General features: G+C 36.1%; 1 protein-coding gene across 6 annotated transcripts in view; it reads right to left on the minus strand.

Annotated features, from left to right (window-relative positions):
- Nucleotides 1–21,171, minus strand: part of LOC122811036 (tyrosine-protein kinase HCK-like) — a 422,299-nt gene that overhangs the window by 280,266 nt on the left and 120,862 nt on the right. For 4 of the 6 annotated variants that reach the window (XM_044082562.1, XM_044082561.1, XM_044082564.1 and 1 more), the window contains exons 2-3: nt 15,301–15,390; nt 1,758–1,881 (exon numbers count right to left, since the gene is read on the minus strand). In XM_044082562.1, the coding sequence (XP_043938497.1) occupies nt 1,758–1,881; nt 15,301–15,341 (165 nt within the window). In that variant the 5' untranslated portion in view covers nt 15,342–15,390. The remainder of the gene's footprint in view (nt 1–1,757; nt 1,882–15,300; nt 15,391–21,171) is intronic. The other 2 variants (XM_044082566.1, XM_044082565.1) reach the window with 1 other exon arrangement.

Here is a 21,171-nt window from a genome sequence, read left to right on the forward strand (position 1 = left end):
TGGATTCTTACTGGGCATAAAACAGCAGGCTTAACTTTATTCTTTTCTGAGTTTTTATGAAAATAAAATGCCTTCTTTTTAACATAGTAGATATAGAATAATCGTTATTCCACAGATCTTTACTCAGTATAAGCATCTGGAAGGGTAGGATAAGTAATTTAACTCTATGTAAGTAAGATAAAATCTTGACAGTTATTTGGTAGGGATGGTTAAAAGTCATAGATCTCTATTTTTTTAATTCCACACGAGACAGCATGGGGTAATGTACATTAATTATGGATCCATTTAAAGATGAAACGGCTCAGGCTCTGATTTTGTACTGCTTCATGTAGCTCATAAATATGTAGTTTGCTCCTCCTGGCTTTGTTTTCTTGGTGTCACAATTTACCTTGAAGCCTTTGTGTTTACTGTTTAAGGATAAATAAGATTAATTTCAGTCAACTAAATTTTAGTCCCTATGCCAGACAATGTTTTTTTAAATAGTTTTTTTTCAACTCTATATGCTGGAAAATAGAATTGTATAATGTGTCTCTCTTTTGGTGGTTGACTGAATGTCCATCAGAACTGAATTCAAATATTTCTTGTTGACAATTTCTCTATTATTTCTTAGACATGATTCCCTCTAATCTGCATTGTGGTGGGCAATTTCTTACCAAAAGCATCAAACTGGTTTGTTACATGAACGTTGACAGAGTTTTGGAATTTTTAAAAATATCTGTCTACGAGACGTCATGTAGCTCAGTGATCAACTAGTCTCTAAAGAAACCAATCAAACAAATTGATCATTTGTTATGTGGTGGCTCCATGGTGCAGAGTGATAAAGACCATCCTGTGCCATGGTTTAGGTAGGGTCACTTGGTGGCCTGGCACTAACTAACTGGGAAAAATATAATTTGTCAGTCAATGTTATCTCACCCCACTCTGATAGAAGGGGGCAACTTTAGTCCCACTGCAAGAATGCCCTCTGACGAAAGGCCTTGAACTCTGACCTATGAATAAAAGGACTCAGGGCATCAGTGCTTGTACTTTCAGCTTCAAGAATATGAGCATACATAATCCTTGGCTTAAGGTAGCAAGGATAGCATTGTACAGCACTTGTTGGCTGATGAAGAAATGAATTTAGGAGTATTGTTAAAATACTCCCATAGGATGATGGTCATCATTTTTTGCCCTCATCTCTTCCTCCAGGTGTCTTTTGGTGCCGGTAGAAGGAAAAGAATGGCTAGACATGCCACAAATGAGGCTAAATGGGGGTGAGGAGGCCAAATGCTCATAGAAAAACATCACATTTAAATGAAAAAAGTAAATGTCACATTTAAATGAAAATAAGTTAATTGAGCTACTGCTATGCTCACAAAAACATAGTGATGCCCCAGATATGATGGTTGAAACACTGTTCTAATCAATGTGTGGAGAAAGAGGAAATAGCAATATTCCTTACTGAGACATGAACAATATAAGAAAATGACTAATTGTTATGAAGATTAAAAGGTAATAGAAATAAATACAGTTATTATTTCAGATGGGAAGCATCATATGATGTGAAATGCTTGAATATGTTCACATTCTTTAATATGCTTTATGTTTGATACTGAATATTGAAATTCAGGCTATTTCCAAAAATGTAACTTATGGTAATGATGACCGCTGAAGAGTAAACGATTTCTTATAAGGGTCTTCAGCTGACTTCCGTTTTCTTTCAAATGACTACTTAATTTACTTGCTAACTCGTCTGGTTTCTCTGAATTGTGACTTACCATTTTATTATCACTAATCATAACTGTTGAATCAGGGTACTGCTGTGAAGGTTGATCTGCGTAAGCATTCGTGTTCTTCACTTTTTTAATGGAGTTTCTCTTGGACTTTATGGCCTTCATCTTCCTAATAAGAAACATAAAATAAATACCAACTCATGGGCATCTAAGCTGATGTTTTGAGCATTCCTGAAACAAAAAATAAAACTTTCTTCTTTTCCAAAAATATATCTATTTTTTTACACTACTTTGGGTGACATCCCAAAGATTGTAACTTTACAAGTATAGTATAGTTGCAACATGTGAATTCCAGGGTTTGATCAAAACAAATAGATCCTTAATAATGTGTCCCATGTACCTTATAATTCATACTTTGGTTATGTTTACCTGGAAGGACAATACTAACTTCAGGTCTTCTGTACTGAGATATGATTGATAAGTGAAGAAGCAGGAAACTATGGTTTTACTCAGGGCTTTATAAATCATGTATTGAGAAAATGTGGGCTTCAAGTTCACATCCTGTTATAATTATTAGTATACACTATTTGACTACTGCTTCCCTTTTTGGTCAGCTTCACACCACATTCTTTTCCAAGGTGAAAGGTCTTTGCACAAACATCAACAAATGAGGTTTGGCAACAAACCAAGTTGTCCCGGGACATCTTCAAGAGGGGTTAGATTGATATATTAGTGAGAGTTAAGTGGGTTGGGGAGATGAAAGGGTTAAATGGAGGGATAGATGATTGGGAGGAAATGAGGTAAGGGTGGGGAGGGGCTTAAGGGGTTTAGACAAGTGTAGCTGGATAAGTAATCACATTTTGGGCGGGATGAGTAGGTACACTGTCCTGATTAACATTACAAGGATGTTTATGCTGTGTTTAGAATAAACTATACTATGTCCAGTTGTAATTACTATATTTTGGTGATCAAAGCTATGTTATGGAAGTTTTAATAAAGGTCGTCAAATGTCATTCGATGTGATGTGTTTATTGAAGGGGACTGGGACAACAATCTTTTAGAAAGTAGGTGGCTCTAAGTTCAGTTTCTGTTTCACATATAAGCAGTTTTAGTTCAAGATTAAGGTCTCTGATCATCAAGAAGAATATATGCCATGACTGCCTGTTAAAACTTCTTATCACCAATATATTTGCTCATTTAGGGATTATAGTTATGCAGATGTCACTTTGTAATGTTTAGCATCAGTGTATTCCATGGTCTTGTAGTATGTGTCAGATGCCTTTCCTTTTTATTAATGTTAAGGCCTACTTTAGAGTATATTATGAAATGTTGCATATCTGACAAATGAGGACCCTTAATAATAACAAAGACCTAAAAAGAAATAGATTACCTAATATACCGAAAACTAGACAAGAAGGTCTCCTCTAAGTTATTTTTATAAGAACAAAATAGAGGTAGAGTTGTTTAAGTCTATATAATCATGCTCTTTATTGCATGTACTCATAAGTTCATATGTAAGTACCAGAATAAGTGCCCCGGAGGGACATTTTAGGTCTAGCCAATTTCACTTTTTATGCTTGAATTAACCTATTTTATTTGGTTAGAAATCAGCCTTACCCATCCCATAGTGGAGAGCTATATCTTACCCCTAATGAGAATAACTGGGATCATAAAATAGATAACTGGAGGGTACACATACATGCAATAAAGCATTTAGGAGCTGCCTCTGTCCACTAATAGTACAGGGAGCAGTTTTGGGGTAACATTTCTGTTTTATATCCATAGATCCAAGTTGCACTCGAATATAGACAGAGATGAACTGTATTTTATATGGATGTTGAACTTTTTTGTTAAAATAGTTTTATATTCCTTCTTTTGTAGTAGTAGTTTATTTATTAAGAGGGTTTACTTTAGTATTCATAGACTAGATCAAATATTTGTAATGCCTGGTTTGGCTCACCTTTTCAAGATTAAAAATTTAAAGTTAAGAATTTCCTCACTATGTTATTAACAATGAGGTTAAAGTTTAGTGACTAGATACTTACAGATACTGTGAAGTGCAGTGGACAGCAGCCCTGATAGATGACTATTTCAGTAAGGATGACCAGACTTAAATTCTGTCGGTGTGTAAGATACTAGTGAGAAGGAATGCACAAAATGCTACTTAATTATAAAGGACATTTAAGACTGCTAGACCAGTAACCTGTGGATGTAACATAACCGAGCACTGCAGCCAAAGCAGTCACTGAGATGAACTGCGTGTTGTACCTACCTAAAAACTCAACTTCACTGTTGCTGTTTTAATTCATCTGCCCCTATATTTTGGTTCTTCTCTGGCAAACTCAGCCTGATTTGTCTTCAGAGGAATAAAAACTATTTTTTTAAAGCTGTGGCATGTCTGCTGTTTGATATTCCATAGCTACTGAATGTAGTGAACAAATGAAACTTCATACACATAGCTTAATTTCCAGTTCTACCTGTTACAACAAAACGATGAGTTTAATTCCAAGTAGCAATGAAGAAGAAAATGTTTTTTGTCTCTTTCCTTTTTTTTTTTTTGTTTAACTTTTTTATTTTATTTTATTGTATTTTTCTTAGGGTTTTATTTTGGTTTAGTATTTAACACAAGTAGTAGTCATATTAGTTTATTTAGTATTTATTGATTTTTTTATGCTTAAGTATATGTATATGTATGGATGTTGCTGTAAGCAGACACAGACTCAGCTTCCCTACACTTCTCCAAGTCCAAACTCCACAAGGGCTTCAATCACTCAGTACAATTGCAGACATTCCTTTGTTTTGGAGGATTTCTCCCTTATTTGTGTTAGTGAAATCATACAGTTGGTATATTCAAATTCAGGGTAACTATAAGTCTTGTCCTCCTTCACAAGCACTTACTTTTATTTATGTTTGGTGGATTGAATCCCAACCAGTTTAAATTTTGTGACTTGAGTCTTTATTGAGTTAAACTTCAGTGATTCATACAGGAAGAGCACCAGGTTTTTGTATGTGGTAATGTAAGTGTATGCTACAGTGTATTTTTGGGAGCTGGTGTATACCTATGGGTATTTATTTATTTTTTTTCTTGTTGCATTTTGAGTATTGTTGTGGTTTATGAAAGCATATTCATTTTTATTATAGTTTTGTATGGATGTACTTTTGTGTGGATTGTGTTATGAGTGTTTGTTTATGCTGTATTTGTATATGTGCATCTATTTCATGTTTTATAATGATTTTCAATTATTTGTTTATGCTGTTTTATGTCCTTATGTACAGTTTTATTTATCGGATCTGAGTTTGTTGCGGTTTATGTTGGCTTTGTGCACATATTTTAAGTTGGGATACATATGTCATGATTTGTCCAACTTTTGTGTTGTGGGATATCTTGATTTGATTAGAAGTGAGAGATGTTGGGTATACATTAATTGTATATGTACTTGTGGAATATACTTTATGTTGCCGAATCTGTAATATATGTTGTTGATAGCTTATAGTATTAGATATAACCTTTTATTTAGGGGGCTCCATCTTTTATTTCATAGTTTATTTTCATGCTCTTCTTTCTACTTAGTTTTGATCTTAAAAAAGATATGGTATACTGTTAATTTATTATTTCAATATATTATTTACAAATAAATGTTGTTCTGCTTAATGCCTTTTACATGTAGATTATTTCTTTGTTTTTCTTTTCTGTTTTATTTTATATATTTCTTCTTTTCTTTTTCTGATTTTATTATAGCCTTTGTGCGATATATTTTACTTTAATTTTTATGTGACAGTGCATGTTTTTATTTTATTTATTTTTTTTCAATTTATTTTTTCCATTATTCGGTGTGATTTTTTTTTCTCAGTTTTCTTTTTCTCTGTTCTTTCTTGTTGTTTATTATTTTTACTTGATAGGTTAGGGTTGATTGTTTCTTTTGTTTTTTTTTATTTTGTTGATTGGAGCTGTCTGATACAACTGAAAGAACCATAATTGTGAATGGCTATGAATGCTTGTATCCAGTGAACAGAGTGCTGTAGTTGTTTACCAAACATTGAAGGTCATGGTAAATGCACTGATGCATTTTTGTAGGAAGGTTTCTTTTTTTGAGCTCATCTACTGTTTATACGTACTCTCTGTGGAGTTTGGAGTATACCCTGGTATGTTGTAGTCTCAGACTTAGTATATATATATATATATATATATATATATATATATATATATATATATATATATATATATATATTAATTGCTTTGCACTTTCATTGTTGGTGTTTTAAGGATAACAAATGTGGTTTGGGAAATGTTAACATTTTTTTACATCCATAGGTTAGTTTGTCAGTTATATTTTACTGTTGTTATTTTTTTTTGTTTACTTTTACTTTATTTTTATTTCGTTTTTCATTTTTTTTTTAATTTTGTGCTATGTGTATGTTTTACTGTTTTGTTTCTCTGTTCTTTTCTTTGATTTTTTTTGGTGTAATTATTTTCTCATGTGCTATAGAATCTTTGTATATATTGGTACAGAACATTCACTTTGTAGTACTTGTGCATGTTCTTATTTGTTTGTTTGCTTTCTTTGTAATCCATGAAATGTTAACTAAACATTAGAAAAAGTTCCATTTTCATTGGAAACCCAGGAAAAAAAGCACCACAAAGATGTCAATTGCAATACAATTTTTTGGACATCTATGCAAAAATTGCATCTACGATATTAAAAAAGAAAACATAGATGAGAATATTGCATATGATCACAATATTCAAGAATAATAACATTAATCATATTAAAATGCATAATAGGATATGTAGTTTCCTTCTTGTATTTAAGGTTTTATGAAGGAGGGGGATTGTTTTTTCTAGAAGCAGCATACCATAGGGTAAATATATAGATGACGTATTAATGAGAGATGTATAGAGAGGCAGGCAGTGGCAAAAGATAATCATATTAGTAGAAGGACTAAGGAGAAGTGAAATGAGAGACTTATGAGGAGAAATATTATATAAGTGCAGAGAATAGAAAAAATATAGTGAAAATAAGAACATTAGTTGAAAATGTTTGAACCGTGACCATTATGAAAACAGTGGAATATTATACTTTAAAAAGTGATTGTAAGACCTTGTGAGTGAATGCTCATAGTCATATATTGTTGACCGTTCAAGTTTAGTTGTGGAGTTTCTACCTTAGTGTTGTATACAGAGAGGTTTTGTTTTCAGTTAAATAAGTCCTGCGTTTTTGTATGAACATGTTAGTATTTGGTTAGTTCAAATACCGTGTGATATAGTATTCCATAATTTAGATACTTATAAGGGTAAAGGGTCAACCAAGTGATTATGTCATTTGGCTGTATAGAGGAGGTGCTGTTGAAATCTTAATGACAGGGTTATAACTTTGGTCAAGGCCTTGTATTTAGATTATCTGTTTGGTGTGTGTACCACTGTGAACTCTTGGGTTGTGTGAGTGTTAGATGATTTTGCATATTTAGCAACTCCATTTTTAACTAAACCTTGGTAATGGTGTATCTTATTCGATAGACTTGGTGCAAATCTGACAATCTTGTGGTTTTGTTCCAACTTGTAGAACTGAGATTTCTGTTTCTTCAAGTTTTCATTAATACTTATGAAGCATACAGAATGGTAGGAAGTAAGACTGCTCTAGCTATTGTGCATTGAGCATGCCCTTTTAAGTATGAACTGCTTTATGTAATGTTTTTAATTTTTTATTTGTTCTTGATATATTGTGAATAATGTGCTACTCTGACTTTAGATGATGACCAGTAATAATGACGAGTTGTTTTATTGGAGATGTATGTTCTATAAAATAATTTCTGTTGGTCAAAAAAATCTAAAATCTGGGTTTTGATATCAGCTGTAGTTGGTGGGTCTGTATTATATTATCGCAAACTTAGAAAAGCGAATGATAAATAATCGACCCCATGTAAGTGAAAGCTTACAACGTCGAAACCTCAGTCGCTGTTCTGAAATAAAAATAAAAAATACTTTAAAACATTACATAATGTGGGGGGTTTTGCCCCCTCACCCCCGACGTGGGGGACTGTGCCCCCCACACCCCCTACTTAAATATACCAATTCCGAGATCGCACTGCAGTGCCGAAAATGGCCAAGTAACAAAAGCGGCCCAGCAAATTCTTTCCCAGGGAAAGAGTTTGCTGAAAAGCCGCTTCTTTATTTTGCCATTTTCACTCTTGTCAGTTCGATCAAGATGCATTCGACAAACTGCATCTACGATCTGGTAATAGGAACCCATAGTTGGTATAAATTATGTCTTTTATTTATTTATTTATTGCACTGAAAAGTAAAATGGAGTAGTTTGATATTTCTCAGTGCCACAGAGTTTGTTATATAATGGGTTAAAGTTTCTGCTGAGCAGATAATGGTGGATGTATCTCTATATTTCATTAAAAAGAAATGTCTGTGCTCTTCTGCATATCATTAATGAATGTGTTAAATAGAAGTGGACCAAATAAAAACCCCTGTGCGATAGCAATCATACTGGCTTTGAATGAGGGGTACGTTTGTTGCCATCATACATATTGAATTCTGTAATGTACATTAATGTTTGCCCATTGTATGACACTTTTGGTAGTATCTAGACTTGCTTAATTTTTTTAGAATAGATGCCTTTGATGTGAAATAGCTTCAAAAGCTTTGGGTAAATGCAGAGATAAGGACGCTTTCTATGTATCCTTGTCTTTGTTGGTTTATATTTGTCTTATAAAGTAACCTGGATAAAAACCATGTTGCGTGGAAGAGAGCTAAATGACTATGAATTTGCTGATGTATGGATTATTAGAATCTTTCCTAGGTGGTGATAATATGGCTAAGGTTTTGTAGTTTTTAATCTCAGTCGTGGCTCCAGTTTTGTGCAGGGGGATTACATAAGCTTGTTTTCAGATTTTAAAAATGCATTGCTCTGTTATAGACCAGTCTATGGGAATTATTATTGGATATGTGTTTGGTTCAGCTGCTTTGTATAAATATTCACCAGATAGATTGTCTGGTGCTATGGTGGCTGGTTTATTTTAAGTAGTAATTTTGTATGTATTGAATGGATATAGAATGTAGTGTTAAATGGCATAGGATCATTGCTGTAGTCTATGGATGGAGGATTATGAGGGCCTTAGCCTGGTGGTAAAATTTCATTACTTGAAATAAGTTCAGCTAGGCTTCTAAACTGCCATTATATTTGGTTTGTGGTGGGCTATCCAGCTATGTTGTTCAGAAACTTTGAGATTACTTTGTGTATTTGCCTGAAGTATTTTCATCCCTTACTGGTGGATGTTTTTATTATAATTGCAGGATGCCAGTCTGTCCATTTTAGTATATTTTTCTTTTTATGTTATGGGAGGTAATATGTATTTGGTATTACAACTGTTGGCATTATTGCAATGAAATAGCTCAGCTCTGATTATTATCTATGCAGTTTGACATACTTTGAATTGAGCATAAGTGGTTCTGTAGACTGATAGGAAACAAATGGTGCAAACACTAGTAGACACTGGTTGTAGTAAACAAAATTAGGAATGTTGTAATTATTATTGTGGAGTATATGTATAATAATAGTGGTGTTGATGTATGTTATGTTGCAAAACTGGATTTTTTAAATTATTTATTAAGGTGCAGTAGCTAGTCACTTTGAGAGAAAAATTGCACAGGACACTAAAGACAATCATAAGGCTTTTTTCAGTTATGTTAGGAACCTGGGATGCAACTCCCAGACTTGTTCTGAGTTGATTCTAAACAACAAAAAATACACTGAACCCACAGACATCGCCAATATCCTGGCAGACAGGTTCAGTGCAAACTTCTCCACCCCCTCCCACCCAAAAGCGCAAGTATCTATCCCGGCAGAGTGCAGCCTACCAAACATCTCTGATGCTCAGGTGAAGGCCGCCCTCTCCAAAGCAAAAAACACTGCTTCCATGGGACCAGATGGTGTCCCGGGTTGTGTCCTACATGAACTCCAAGAAGAACTAATCCCTCAAGTAAAACTGCTCTACAATCTCAGCCTCACTACAGGATATGTGCCCAAAGAATGGCGTACAGCAACAGTGGTCCCACTCCACAAAGGTGGCACCTCTGCGGACCCTGGAAACTATCGCCCCATAAGCCTGACTAGCCTAATCTGCAAGGCTACAGAGAGGATCATCATGGAACTCATAAACAAAGACATTGGGGACCTACAGACACTAGATCCTACCCAATTTGACTTCGTCAAAGGCAGATCCTGCCTTTTAAACCTGGTTGACTTCTTCGAAACAGTCTCCAAGGCCATAGATGAAGGGAAGGTAGTCCACACAGCCTATCTGGACCTCACAAAGGCATTTGACACAATACCCCACTCGGGCATCATAGATAAGCTATCCAGCCTAAATATAAACCCCTATGTCACAAGATGGGTCACAAACTGGCTCAAAGACAGAACCCACAGAGTCAGAGTTGCTGGAGCCATGTCAGACTCGAAACCGGTCACAAGTGGCATCCCACAAGGTTCTGTCCTGGGACCTCTCTTGTTCGGTATTTACTTTTCTGAGGTACAGGCCAACGTGGGAGGACTATGGCTCACCAAGTTCACAGATGACTGGGTGCCATAATCGACTCTCCAGCTGACACAAGCATCCTTCAAAAAGGTCTCACAGAGATGGATAACTGGCGCCAGAGCCATGGTCTAAAGCTAAATGCCAAAAAGTTTATAGCCATACCCTTTGGCAAAAACAATGTGCCCACAAATTACCACATAGGTGGTAACCCATTAAGTACAGAGAAAGTAATTAGGGATCTGGGGATCCAAGTTGATAGCAATCTCTCCTTTGACAACCACATTGCCAAAGTGGTTAGAAAGACCTTCTACATAGCCCACCTCATCATGAAAGGATTTACATCTAGATCAAGAGAGGTAATCATGCCCCTTTATTCATCCCTCATCAGGTCCATCATAGAATACAATGCCCCCTTTGGGATGTACTTTACCCGACACCTGCAGCAATTAGAAAGACCCCAAAAGTACCTCACCAGGAGGATCAAGGGACTCAAACAGATGCCATATGCTGCTTGGTTAAAAAAACTGCAGCTCTACTCAGTTGCATACCGCCTACTTCGAGGCGATCTATGCCTGACATATAAAGCTATGTCCAACCCAGAATTAATGGACATGCTCCACCTCAGTAAATCTAAATCCCTTAGAGCCACGCACCCGAGGGACTTGAACCTCAGCACAGAAATAAATAGAACATGCTGGAGGGACAGATTCATAACCCAGAGGCTCCCTTTGCTCTGGAATAGAATTCCAATTCATGTTAGGCAGAGCAGCTCACTGACTCTCTTCAAGAAGAATCTTGATGAGTGGATGGGGGATCATAGGTTTGTCCCGGGGATTACTTCCGTGTCACTATTAGACAGAGGCACAGTAAACTAAACTTTAAAAAGGGCACAGTATACTCAAATCAAGGGGTGGCGTAAGCCAAACACAATCGGGCTAGGCTTATAAATGCCCCAGGGCAGATAGCCTAGTATGAACCTATGAACCTATGAACTTAATTGGTGTAAATACAAGAATGTACCACGGAGTCCTTGTACCAGCAAGCAACACAGGCGTAGTCTTAACGAATTTTTATTTTTTACAAACGTTTTCGCCGCACAACAGTGTGGCTTCCTCAGAGAAAAGCAAATAACAATCAAGTAAGGTGCACGCCCCTTTTATACAAAGCAAAAGGGAAATGACAACATAGGTAAAACAAAACTCATTGTTATCCTAAAAAACAAATTAAAACTTATCAAAGTCAACATAATCAACAAAGAAAATATACAGGCCATACTTCATGTTGATATTAGCAATTTAAAAATATAATATAATACTGTCATGAAAATAAGCATGAAAATAAAATGAAATGGTTAAAAAATAGTATTAACTATAAAATCATAATGACAAATAGCCTAGTATGAACCTATGAACCTATGAACTTAATTGGTGTAAATACAAGAATGTACCACGGAGTCCTTGTACCAGCAAAGCAACATCTGTAGTCTTAAAATTTTTTTTTTTTTTTTTTTTTTTTTTTCAACAAACAACAGTGTTGGCTTCCTCAGAAGCAAATAAAAATAAATCAAGTAAAGATTGCTTTTATTAAAAAAAGGGAAATGACAACATAGGTAAAACAAAACTCATTGTTATCCTAAAAAACAAATTAAAACTTATCAAAGTCAACATATTCAACAAAGAAAATATACAGGCCATACTTCATGTTGATGTTAGCAATTTAAAAATATAATATAATACTGCCAGGAAAATAAGCATGAAAATAAAATGAAATGATTAAAAAATAGTATTAACTATAAAATCATAATGACAAAATATTCAACATGAAGGTCAATCTAATGGTGACTCATGAAAAATAAGTTAATTCATTGATTAGTATCCCCACCCCTTTCTTATCTACTGTTGCTCTGCATGAATTAACTTATATTTCATGAGTCACCATTAGATTGATCTTCATGTTGAATATTTTGTCATTATGATTTTATAGTTAATACTATTTTTTAATCATTTCATTTTATTTTCATGCTTATTTTCCTGGCAGTATTATATTATATTTTTAAATTGCTAACATCAACATGAAGTATGGCCTGTACATTTTCTTTGTTGAATATGTTGACTTTGATAAGTTTTAATTTGTTTTTTAGGATAACAATGAGTTTTGTTTTACCTATGTTGTCATTTCCCTTTTGCCTTGTATAAAAGGGGCGTGCACCTTACTTGACTGTTATTTGCTTTTCTCTGAGGAAGCCACACTGTTGTGTGGCGAAAACGTTTGTAAAAAATAAAAATTCGTTAAGACTACGCCTGTGTTGCTTGCTGGTACAAGGACTCCGTGGTACACTCTTGTATTTTCAACAGTTTCTGTTTCCTGCATTAACTTAATTGGTGTACTTTGATTTGTGATTGCTCTTGTATTTTTTGGGATTTACCTTATTTGTGCAGTGTTGATGATTGAAGACTTTTAGGTTGCTATAGTATGGTAGAGTATTGTGCCTTCTCTTGTACTGATTGTAAATGTTTGCTAACATTTGTAGTGAAACAGTTACAAGAGTATGAGTAGTGCTGCACATAGTTGCTTACTTTAGCTATTATGTTTGGGATGTGTTGGGTTCCCTATGAGTTTACCAAGTTAACATATGACCAAAATTGAAATGGTTGAGACAACAACATCAAAACATCACAACAATGAATGTTCACAAACCCAAAAGTCAAGATACTGAAAAAACAGCTGTGGATGTTACACATATTTTTTTTTGAAAACTTGCCGATTTTGAATAGAGATCGCAGTATAGTGAGGGGCAGGGAAGTCACCCTTTTCCCCACTATAGCATGATCTTGGAATTGGCATATATAATTTGCAGCAGGTGTGGGGTGCAGGGGGGGTTTGTCCCCTTCAAAAATGTAAAAATTAGGTTGTGAAGGTAAGTAGAATATCACGTTCATTGTTTTATTGAAACTTTTGTAAGCCGAAACGTACTCTGTGTGGCCACAGATGTTCATGTACATCGCAGTGTAGTTTAAAGGGACACATGTCTATTTGTCCTGAGTGTTTATTTATATGTGTGAAACAGTGATGAGTTGTATTTGTGTGTTTTGATATTGTAAGTTTCACATTTGTGAATGTTTACTGTAACGTTTTGATGTTGTCATCTCATTGTTTTCAATTTTTGTCATATATTAATTTGGTAAACTGAAGTAGACTCATGCGCGGTGCAGTGGTGTAGCGGTTAATGTTGTTGCCTCACAGCAAGAGGTTCTCCAGTTCGATTCTTGGCTGGGGTGCCTTCTGTGTGGAGTTTGCATGTTCTCTCTGCGTTTGCGTGGGTTTCCTCCAGGTACTCCGGTTTCCTCCCACATTCTAAAGACATGCATCTGGAGCATTTCTCCCCAGGCCTCCGCTGAAAACAGGCTCTGTGGAGCCTAGTCGGACTTTCCTGGTCAACAAATGTAAAAATACAATAAAAATGTTGGTATTAGTTGTTGAAGTCTTGGTTGTCATTATATGTAGACACATGTATATACTTGTTGAAGTTGTTGTTTTTTGTGTGTTATTAGTGTTCTAGCTTTGGTGATGTTAGTTATGTGTCTTGATTTGCTTAAATGTTGATATTTTTATTATGTGAGTGTTGCATACTTAAGTTTTTTGTCAGTTAATCTCAGTGCTTTCTTTCCCACTGAACTGAATAGACCACATTTATGTATTTATTATATATTATTTATGTATTATATTTACATCATTAATTTGTGGTGTTTTATGTTTTCTTAGCTCTTTCTCTGGTGCTACACTTTTTTGGATGTTGTATTTATTATTAATACACTACAGTGCAACTGTGAAATTAATATATATAATATATGGGTGAGTGGGATGAAGCCCCTTATATGGAGGGTGCAAGGGAGCTTACCCTTGCAAAGTATTATTTTTAAATTTAAATAGTATTTTGTGTTTTTTAAGGGTTTTGTGACTTTTTTTTCAGAAAAATGTAAATTGAAGCATGTTATCTTGAGTGAATGGGGAAAATCCATATATATCCTTTCACAGTCAGACAGCTCCTTTGCCAGTTTGTATCGTGCAGTCTAATGGGCAGCCATCTTCAAAGATCATATTTATGTCAGGGTATTTACATCTTGGGACACAGATGCACATGAACATCCATTTTGCCAAACAACTATCTGTCACATTGTTCATAAAGTCTGCACCAAACATGCAATCATTCCAGATCATTTATATCAGCACATGTAACTCAACATATGCTACACTGCTGAGCACACACACACATACTACATACATCCAGTCGCAACACTCACCTACTTTCAATATACCATCAATATCCACATATCACACAATTTTCTCCTGTCACCACAAACTTACTTGCAAAATACATGATGCTTCACACACTCATACATATCAAGAAACCCACTGACATGCTCCTGTCTAGCTTACTTATGAATGTGCTCAAACACAGGGACTTGAAGTAAATTGGCTTTTCACAAAAGTGTTGGTCTATGGGATTTTAATTTCTTTGATACTTGCTGTGTTCCTGCTCACCAGTTTTAAACTTTCTCCCTGTCTAACCAAAGTAAACCAGTTGTAGGGACATTAAAAAAAAAAAAAAATATATATATATATATATATATATATTACCTTAGCAGAAATACAGCTTTTATTTTATTCAGTGTTTTTCTTTTTCTTATTATACAGCTTTTATTTTATTCAGTGTTTTTCTTTTTCTTATTCATATAGTCAAAATTAAATTGCATTTAGGGCCACTGAGGAAGGCTTCTCTGTAGTTATCCATGACATCTTCAGTTTGGTCCATTAAAGGTGTTAGCCAACATGCCAGAGATATTATTGATGTATGGAATAAAGTTTATATAGTTCAAGTCTGATGTTTGTCATGGCTGAAATAATTACCTTGCAGTTCTCAATATTATACGTTTACTGTTAGTAGAATGTTTGAGGATTATTTACCTCTGCTGCATTGATGTTTCTTCTTACATGTTATGAGTAAATTATTTTCTACTTTCCAACAATTATACTGTATTTACTGTACCTGCTGTTTCTGGTTTGAGACTTCCATCGGATAGAAGACATGCTTCTCAAAAGATTTAGAGTGGGTATCTCACTGACAAAATCTCACTTCCTAGAAAGAAAAATAAAAATATTAATTATCATATCTGTATAAAACACAGGTTTTCTCAGCCTGTATGTGGTGTAAGAAAAATATGTTTTATTTGTGGTACAGACATTTTCCTGAAGATTCTCTAAAACATTACTTATGCTACCTTTAGACACATCACATGGTTAAGAAAGGGTGCTAATCATCTCAAGGCAGAGTTAATCAGGGTTTGGAGGGGACATTTTGTTCTTTATAGAGACTTGCCACACCCGCTGTCTCAGTGGTTACTTGGAATAAGGCACAGATGGACTATACTGGGGTCTGAAAGGGTAAGAATAATGAAACATAAGTGAAGAAGTGTTTGTGTGTTGGTGGGATAGAAACAGTTAAGTACCTTAAAGGTGTCCATAAATTAATCCAACAGATTCTCATCTTTCAAAAAAAATAACCACTGACAGTCCTCTTAAGAATCCTCAGTTCAGAATAGGACCTCATCAGAATGAATAAAACACTGCTGGAGATGTGGTGAAATGTTTGAGGCTAATTGGGTCCATATGCTTATTGAGTGTAGAGTTGTTCTACAATTTTGGATTGATTTCAGATATTTTGTAAAGGCTTTGTGGTCAGATAATTGTCCTATATCTGATTCTTTGTTGTTTAATATTCCTATCTCAAATGTAATTCCAAAAAATCATATATCACTCCTTTGGTCACTTTTGGGCATTGCTAGAAAAATAATCACAATGAATTGGAAGAATAAACAAGATCTTTTATTCAATGACTTTATAAGTTTAGCTAAAAGTGTGTGTAAAAAAGAAATGTCACCTATTCTAATTAGAACATCTAATATAACTAATAAAAGAATAACCTGGCAGAAATTGAGAGTTTTATTGGACAGATGTTAATGGTGTATATACTTAATTTACAACTTTATCATGGATGATTGTATAGTTATATACTGTTAATTATAGTGTTGTTTTTCTTTATGCTTTAATTGTTCTTATTGTTAATTGTGATTGTAAAATCAAATAAAAACTGTTGGAAAAAAAAAGAATGAATAAAACAAAAACAAATCTATTGAGCACACATAGAAGTCACATGATTAAAAATCACAGATAATCATGTGATAGAATGTCTTAAAGAATGTCTTAAGAATAAGGGTGATGTGCAGAGCTGCAGTAACTACAGAGGGATAAAATTGATCAGTCACAGCTTGAAGTTATGGGAAAGAGTAGTGGAAGCTAGGTTAAGAAGGGAGATGATGATTAGTGATCAGCAGTATGGTTTCATGCCAGGAAAGAGCACTACAGATGCAATATTTGCTCTGAGAGTGTTGTTGGAGAAATACAGAGAAGGTCAGAAGGAGTTGCATTGTGTCTTTGTGGACTTAGAGAAAGCATATGACAGGGTGCCTAGAGAGGAGTTGTGCTACTGTATGAGGAAGTCGAGAGTGGCAGAGTAGTATGTAAGAGTGGTACAGGATATGTACAAGGGTAGTGTGACATTGGTGAGGACTGCGGTGGGAGTGACAGATACATTTAAGGTGGAGGTGGGATTACATCAAGGATCAGAGCTGAGCCCTTTCTTATTTGCAGTGGTGATGGACAGGTTGACAGATGAGATTAGACAGGAGGCCCCGTGTACTATGATGTTTGCAGATGACATTGTGATATGTAGTGAGAGTAGGGACCAGGTTGAGGAGACCCTGGAGAGGTGGAGATATGCTTTAGAGAGAAGAGGAATGAAGGTCAGCAGGGCTAAAACAGAATATATGTGTGTAAATGAGAGGGAGGGTAGAGGAATGGTGAGGATGCAGGGAGTAGAGTTGGTAAAGGTGGATGAGTTTAAGTACTTGGGATCAACAGTTCAGAGTAATGGCGAGTGTGGAAGAAAGGTGAAGAAGAGAGTACAGGCAGGGTGGAATGGGTGGAGAAGAGTGTCAGGAGTGATTTGTGACAGACGGGTACCAATAAGAGTGAAAGGGAAGGTCTACAAGAGGGTAGTGAGACCAGCTATGTTATATGGGTTGGAGACGGTAGCATTGTCGAAAAGGCAGGAGTCAGAGCTGGATGTGGCAGAGTTAAAGATGTTAAAATTTGCACTGGGTGTGACTAGGATGGACAGGATTAGGAATCAGTATATTAGAGGGTCAGCTCAGGTTGGACAGTTTGGAGACAAAGCAAGAGAGGCGAGATTGCGTTGGTTTGGACATGTGCTGAGGAAGGATGCTAGGTATATTGGGAAAAGGATGCTAAGGATGAAGCTACCAGGTAACAGGAAAAGAGGAAGGCCTAATATGAGGTTTATGGATGTGGTGAGAGAGGACATGCAGGCGGTTGGTGTGAAAGAGCATGATGCAGAGGACAGGAAGAAATGGAAACAGATGATTCGCTGTGGCGACCCCTAATGGGAACAGCCGAAAGAAGATGATGATGATGAGAATGTCTTAAAAATGTACACAAACTAAAACATATGAAACAATAAAAACAAGATTAAATAACATTTTACCTAAGAATTTAGTATAAAAACACATATTTAAAAGCAATATTAGTGTCGTAATTATGCACCTGTCAAAATATTGTCATGCAATCCCTAGACACTTTAATTGTAAGACAAAGGGCATTGTGTATATAATTATTTGTCATTTAATATCTAGTATATCTAGATGTGGCAAAGAAATGTCTTATGTAGGCACACATTATTTTGCAGTGATTTAAAAAAATTGTTTAAATAAAGTTTTTGATAGACACAGGGAGGATTTTGAGAAACAATAGTATTTTGGCAGATCAAATTAAACTCCACATGCCCATGGGAGTAAATCTTATGAGACAGAAACAAAAAACAGTAAAAAAAATAATGCATTCATTACATAGGATCTGCATTATTCCAGGATGGGGGAAATGAAACAGCACATATGAGGTTCTCAGTAGTTCCTATGTGAAGCAGAATCTACTCCTTTATTTTAAAGAAGTCTTGGATTGATGAAAAGTTCATTGAAAGGGAGAAATGAACTGCCAGCTTCTTTTAGGAGCAAAGCACTCTGCTATCCCTATTTTGGAGGTATATCACTATTTCAAATACACAGAAAACCACACTACATGACCAATATAGTAGTGATACCAATAATTTAAATAATAACGATATACATCTGACAACTCCCTTTTATATCTGAATTTTGCAATACAGTTTGTTAGTGCCTAAAGACTTTATACTATTTCTTTGATAATGTGCTTATAATTTCCATAATGTTTGTTACTCTCTGTTTACTATCCCACATTCCTACTGGAAGCAGAAAGAGTTGTGCGATAATTGGTATTCAACTGTTATTAGATGTACACATTTTTAGCTGAATGTGCCTACTTTTTAATGGTCTTCGTTCCTATTTTCAATGTCTGCAGGTTGAGAGGTAAAGGAAAAATCTTTGAACATAAATGCATTTTAACGGTCAACCGAATACATCCATTGTGGCAATGCAATGCTTTGCCACTTGGAGTACTTTTACTTTGGAATTCTGAGAATAAAGTTGAGAAAGATAACCTGCCTGCAGATAATAGACAGGCACTGTTGACTAAAGTGAACAGCAACGTAGTATTATTTAAGTGTGCCCTGGGAGGTGAAGTCTGCCACATGCTAACTCAGACTGCTATTCTACCTGTATTCTCTGTGTAATATACTTAAGTCTGACACCACAAAAGTTAAGAAGTAACTCAAAATGCATTACTAGCTGAGTTAAGTACAAATTTGCAGTGTTAAAGATTTTATTTTTCTGTGTATTTAATTGTTTCATTGAATATTGTGGTCTGTGTCTCTCTGTAGTTATTCTTCTATTTAATTGTTTCATAGAATACTGTGGTCTCTCTCTGTCTCTGCAGTTAGTTTACCTCTCGCCCTCCCTGTTCTTGTTCTGGTATTAATATTGGTGGCTTTGGAATTGCCTGCACCTCCTGTAAATTTCTGTTTGAACACTCCTCCTGGGTCTATCCCATTTGCTCACAAGTCCAGTGAGATCATATTTTGACTTCAGACATTCCTACCAGTCCCATCTGTTCAGCTCTATCCCAGCTCTATTCCAGTCTAGTGTCACTAGCTCATCCTACCTAATACAGAGAGAACATTTGTGAAGGGCAAGTCACTTAGGTCCTTAATTTTGAATTATCTTCTGTTTCTCCTTTCTCCCTTTCCACTTTCCAAAAAAAACAATTCTAAGCTTCTTTCCTGTAACTAGTCTAGCCCAGATACAGATTTGCTGTAACCAGGACTGTTTGTAAGCTTCTGAGCCCCCAAAGCCTTTCTGTGTTGGACAGCAGCCTTCTATTTTATCAGTGGGAGTGGTAAGCATTATGTAGCCTATCTGCTACAAGAGTGGTTTCTGGCCCAGTGGAAGTGGGAAGCACTAGGTAGCCTATCTACCACAAGATCCAGGTACAGATTCTTAGTTTTAGCACTTGAATTTGCTTATTCATGCTAGCACTTGATCAGAACTTGTTGTTAGCACTAAATAAGCTACAAATTATGACAGCACTCAACTTTCCTCTTTACCTAGAGGAAAACAGTTTTTGTACTTACTTTCCTCACTTGCTTAGAGAAAAACAGCTCTTATACTCACTTTCCTCACTTGTCTAGAGGAAAGTAATTTTTTTTATTCAGGCATGTTCAAGGGTCAGCTCCCAGTGTTCCCTCCTGACTATCTGATGAATCTGGGCATCTTGAGGCAATGTAGCAATTGCCTCATGTACACAGGCCACCCTCTCCTCCTACCACCCAACACCACAACCTGTGAGAGATGTACTTATCTAGCCAAACTGGAGGTAAAGCTCTCTTCAACCAAGACTGAACTTGACAGTCAAGAGGAGAAGGTAAACACTTGCACCACTCCAAACTCATCACATAGACCCACTAAACCTACACCACCGAAATCCACACACAGAAACACAAAAACATTCACAGAGGCTCTCAATAATAATCTGCTCAAACAACAGAGACCTCCAAAGCAGAAACACAAGCAACTTCCACACCGCAACACAACCCAAATGACACATAGCCCACAGACTCAGAGTGCCAATAAACCACAGCCCTTAAGGCAAACCAATGTACCCAACACTCTAGTCATAGGTGACTCTATAGTCAGGCACACTGATATCCCACTCAGCAGGCTAAATAAGGAGAAGGCTACTGTCAGCTACCTGTCGGGTGCCAGGATCCGCCACATAACCCACACACTCAGGTCATCCCACAACAAGTACAAATATGACTGTCATTGTCCATGTTGGTGTGAACGACCTGAGACGTACCTACCTGGACAACATGAAAAGAGACATGGAACAGCTCTCTGATCTTGTAGCCCAGGCAGGTATGACCCTAGCCCTGAGTAGTATCCTGCCTTCGCCCAGAACGATACTATAGTACAAGGACAAAATGAGGGACTTCAACAATTGGCTAAGCTTCTGGTGTCATTGTAAGGGGATCCAGTATCTGTCTGCCTGGGACGACATGGTCGACAGACCACAATGCTTTGCCAGAGATGGCCTACACCTGTCGCCCCTGGGATTCCGGATACTGATTAAAGCTCTTGCCACCCCTATAGTGCCTTTTTTAGGCAAGGATCAAATGACAAATTCACCACCGTAACATTAAAATGGAGAACTTCTATATCTGTGCAGTGACTGAGACCTGGTTCAAGCCTCTAGAGAGCACCTCTGCATTACCAAGCTATAACTCATACCACACTTTTTGGCCATCTAACCTGGACCAAAACACCAAAGGTGGAGATGTGTCCATATTCATTAAGGATATCCACACCTCCAG

Source organism: Protopterus annectens, chromosome 9.part0 (assembly GCF_019279795.1).
Source record: "Protopterus annectens isolate FY-2018-M chromosome 9.part0, PAN1.0, whole genome shotgun sequence".
Taxonomy (NCBI): domain Eukaryota; kingdom Metazoa; phylum Chordata; order Ceratodontiformes; family Protopteridae; genus Protopterus; species Protopterus annectens.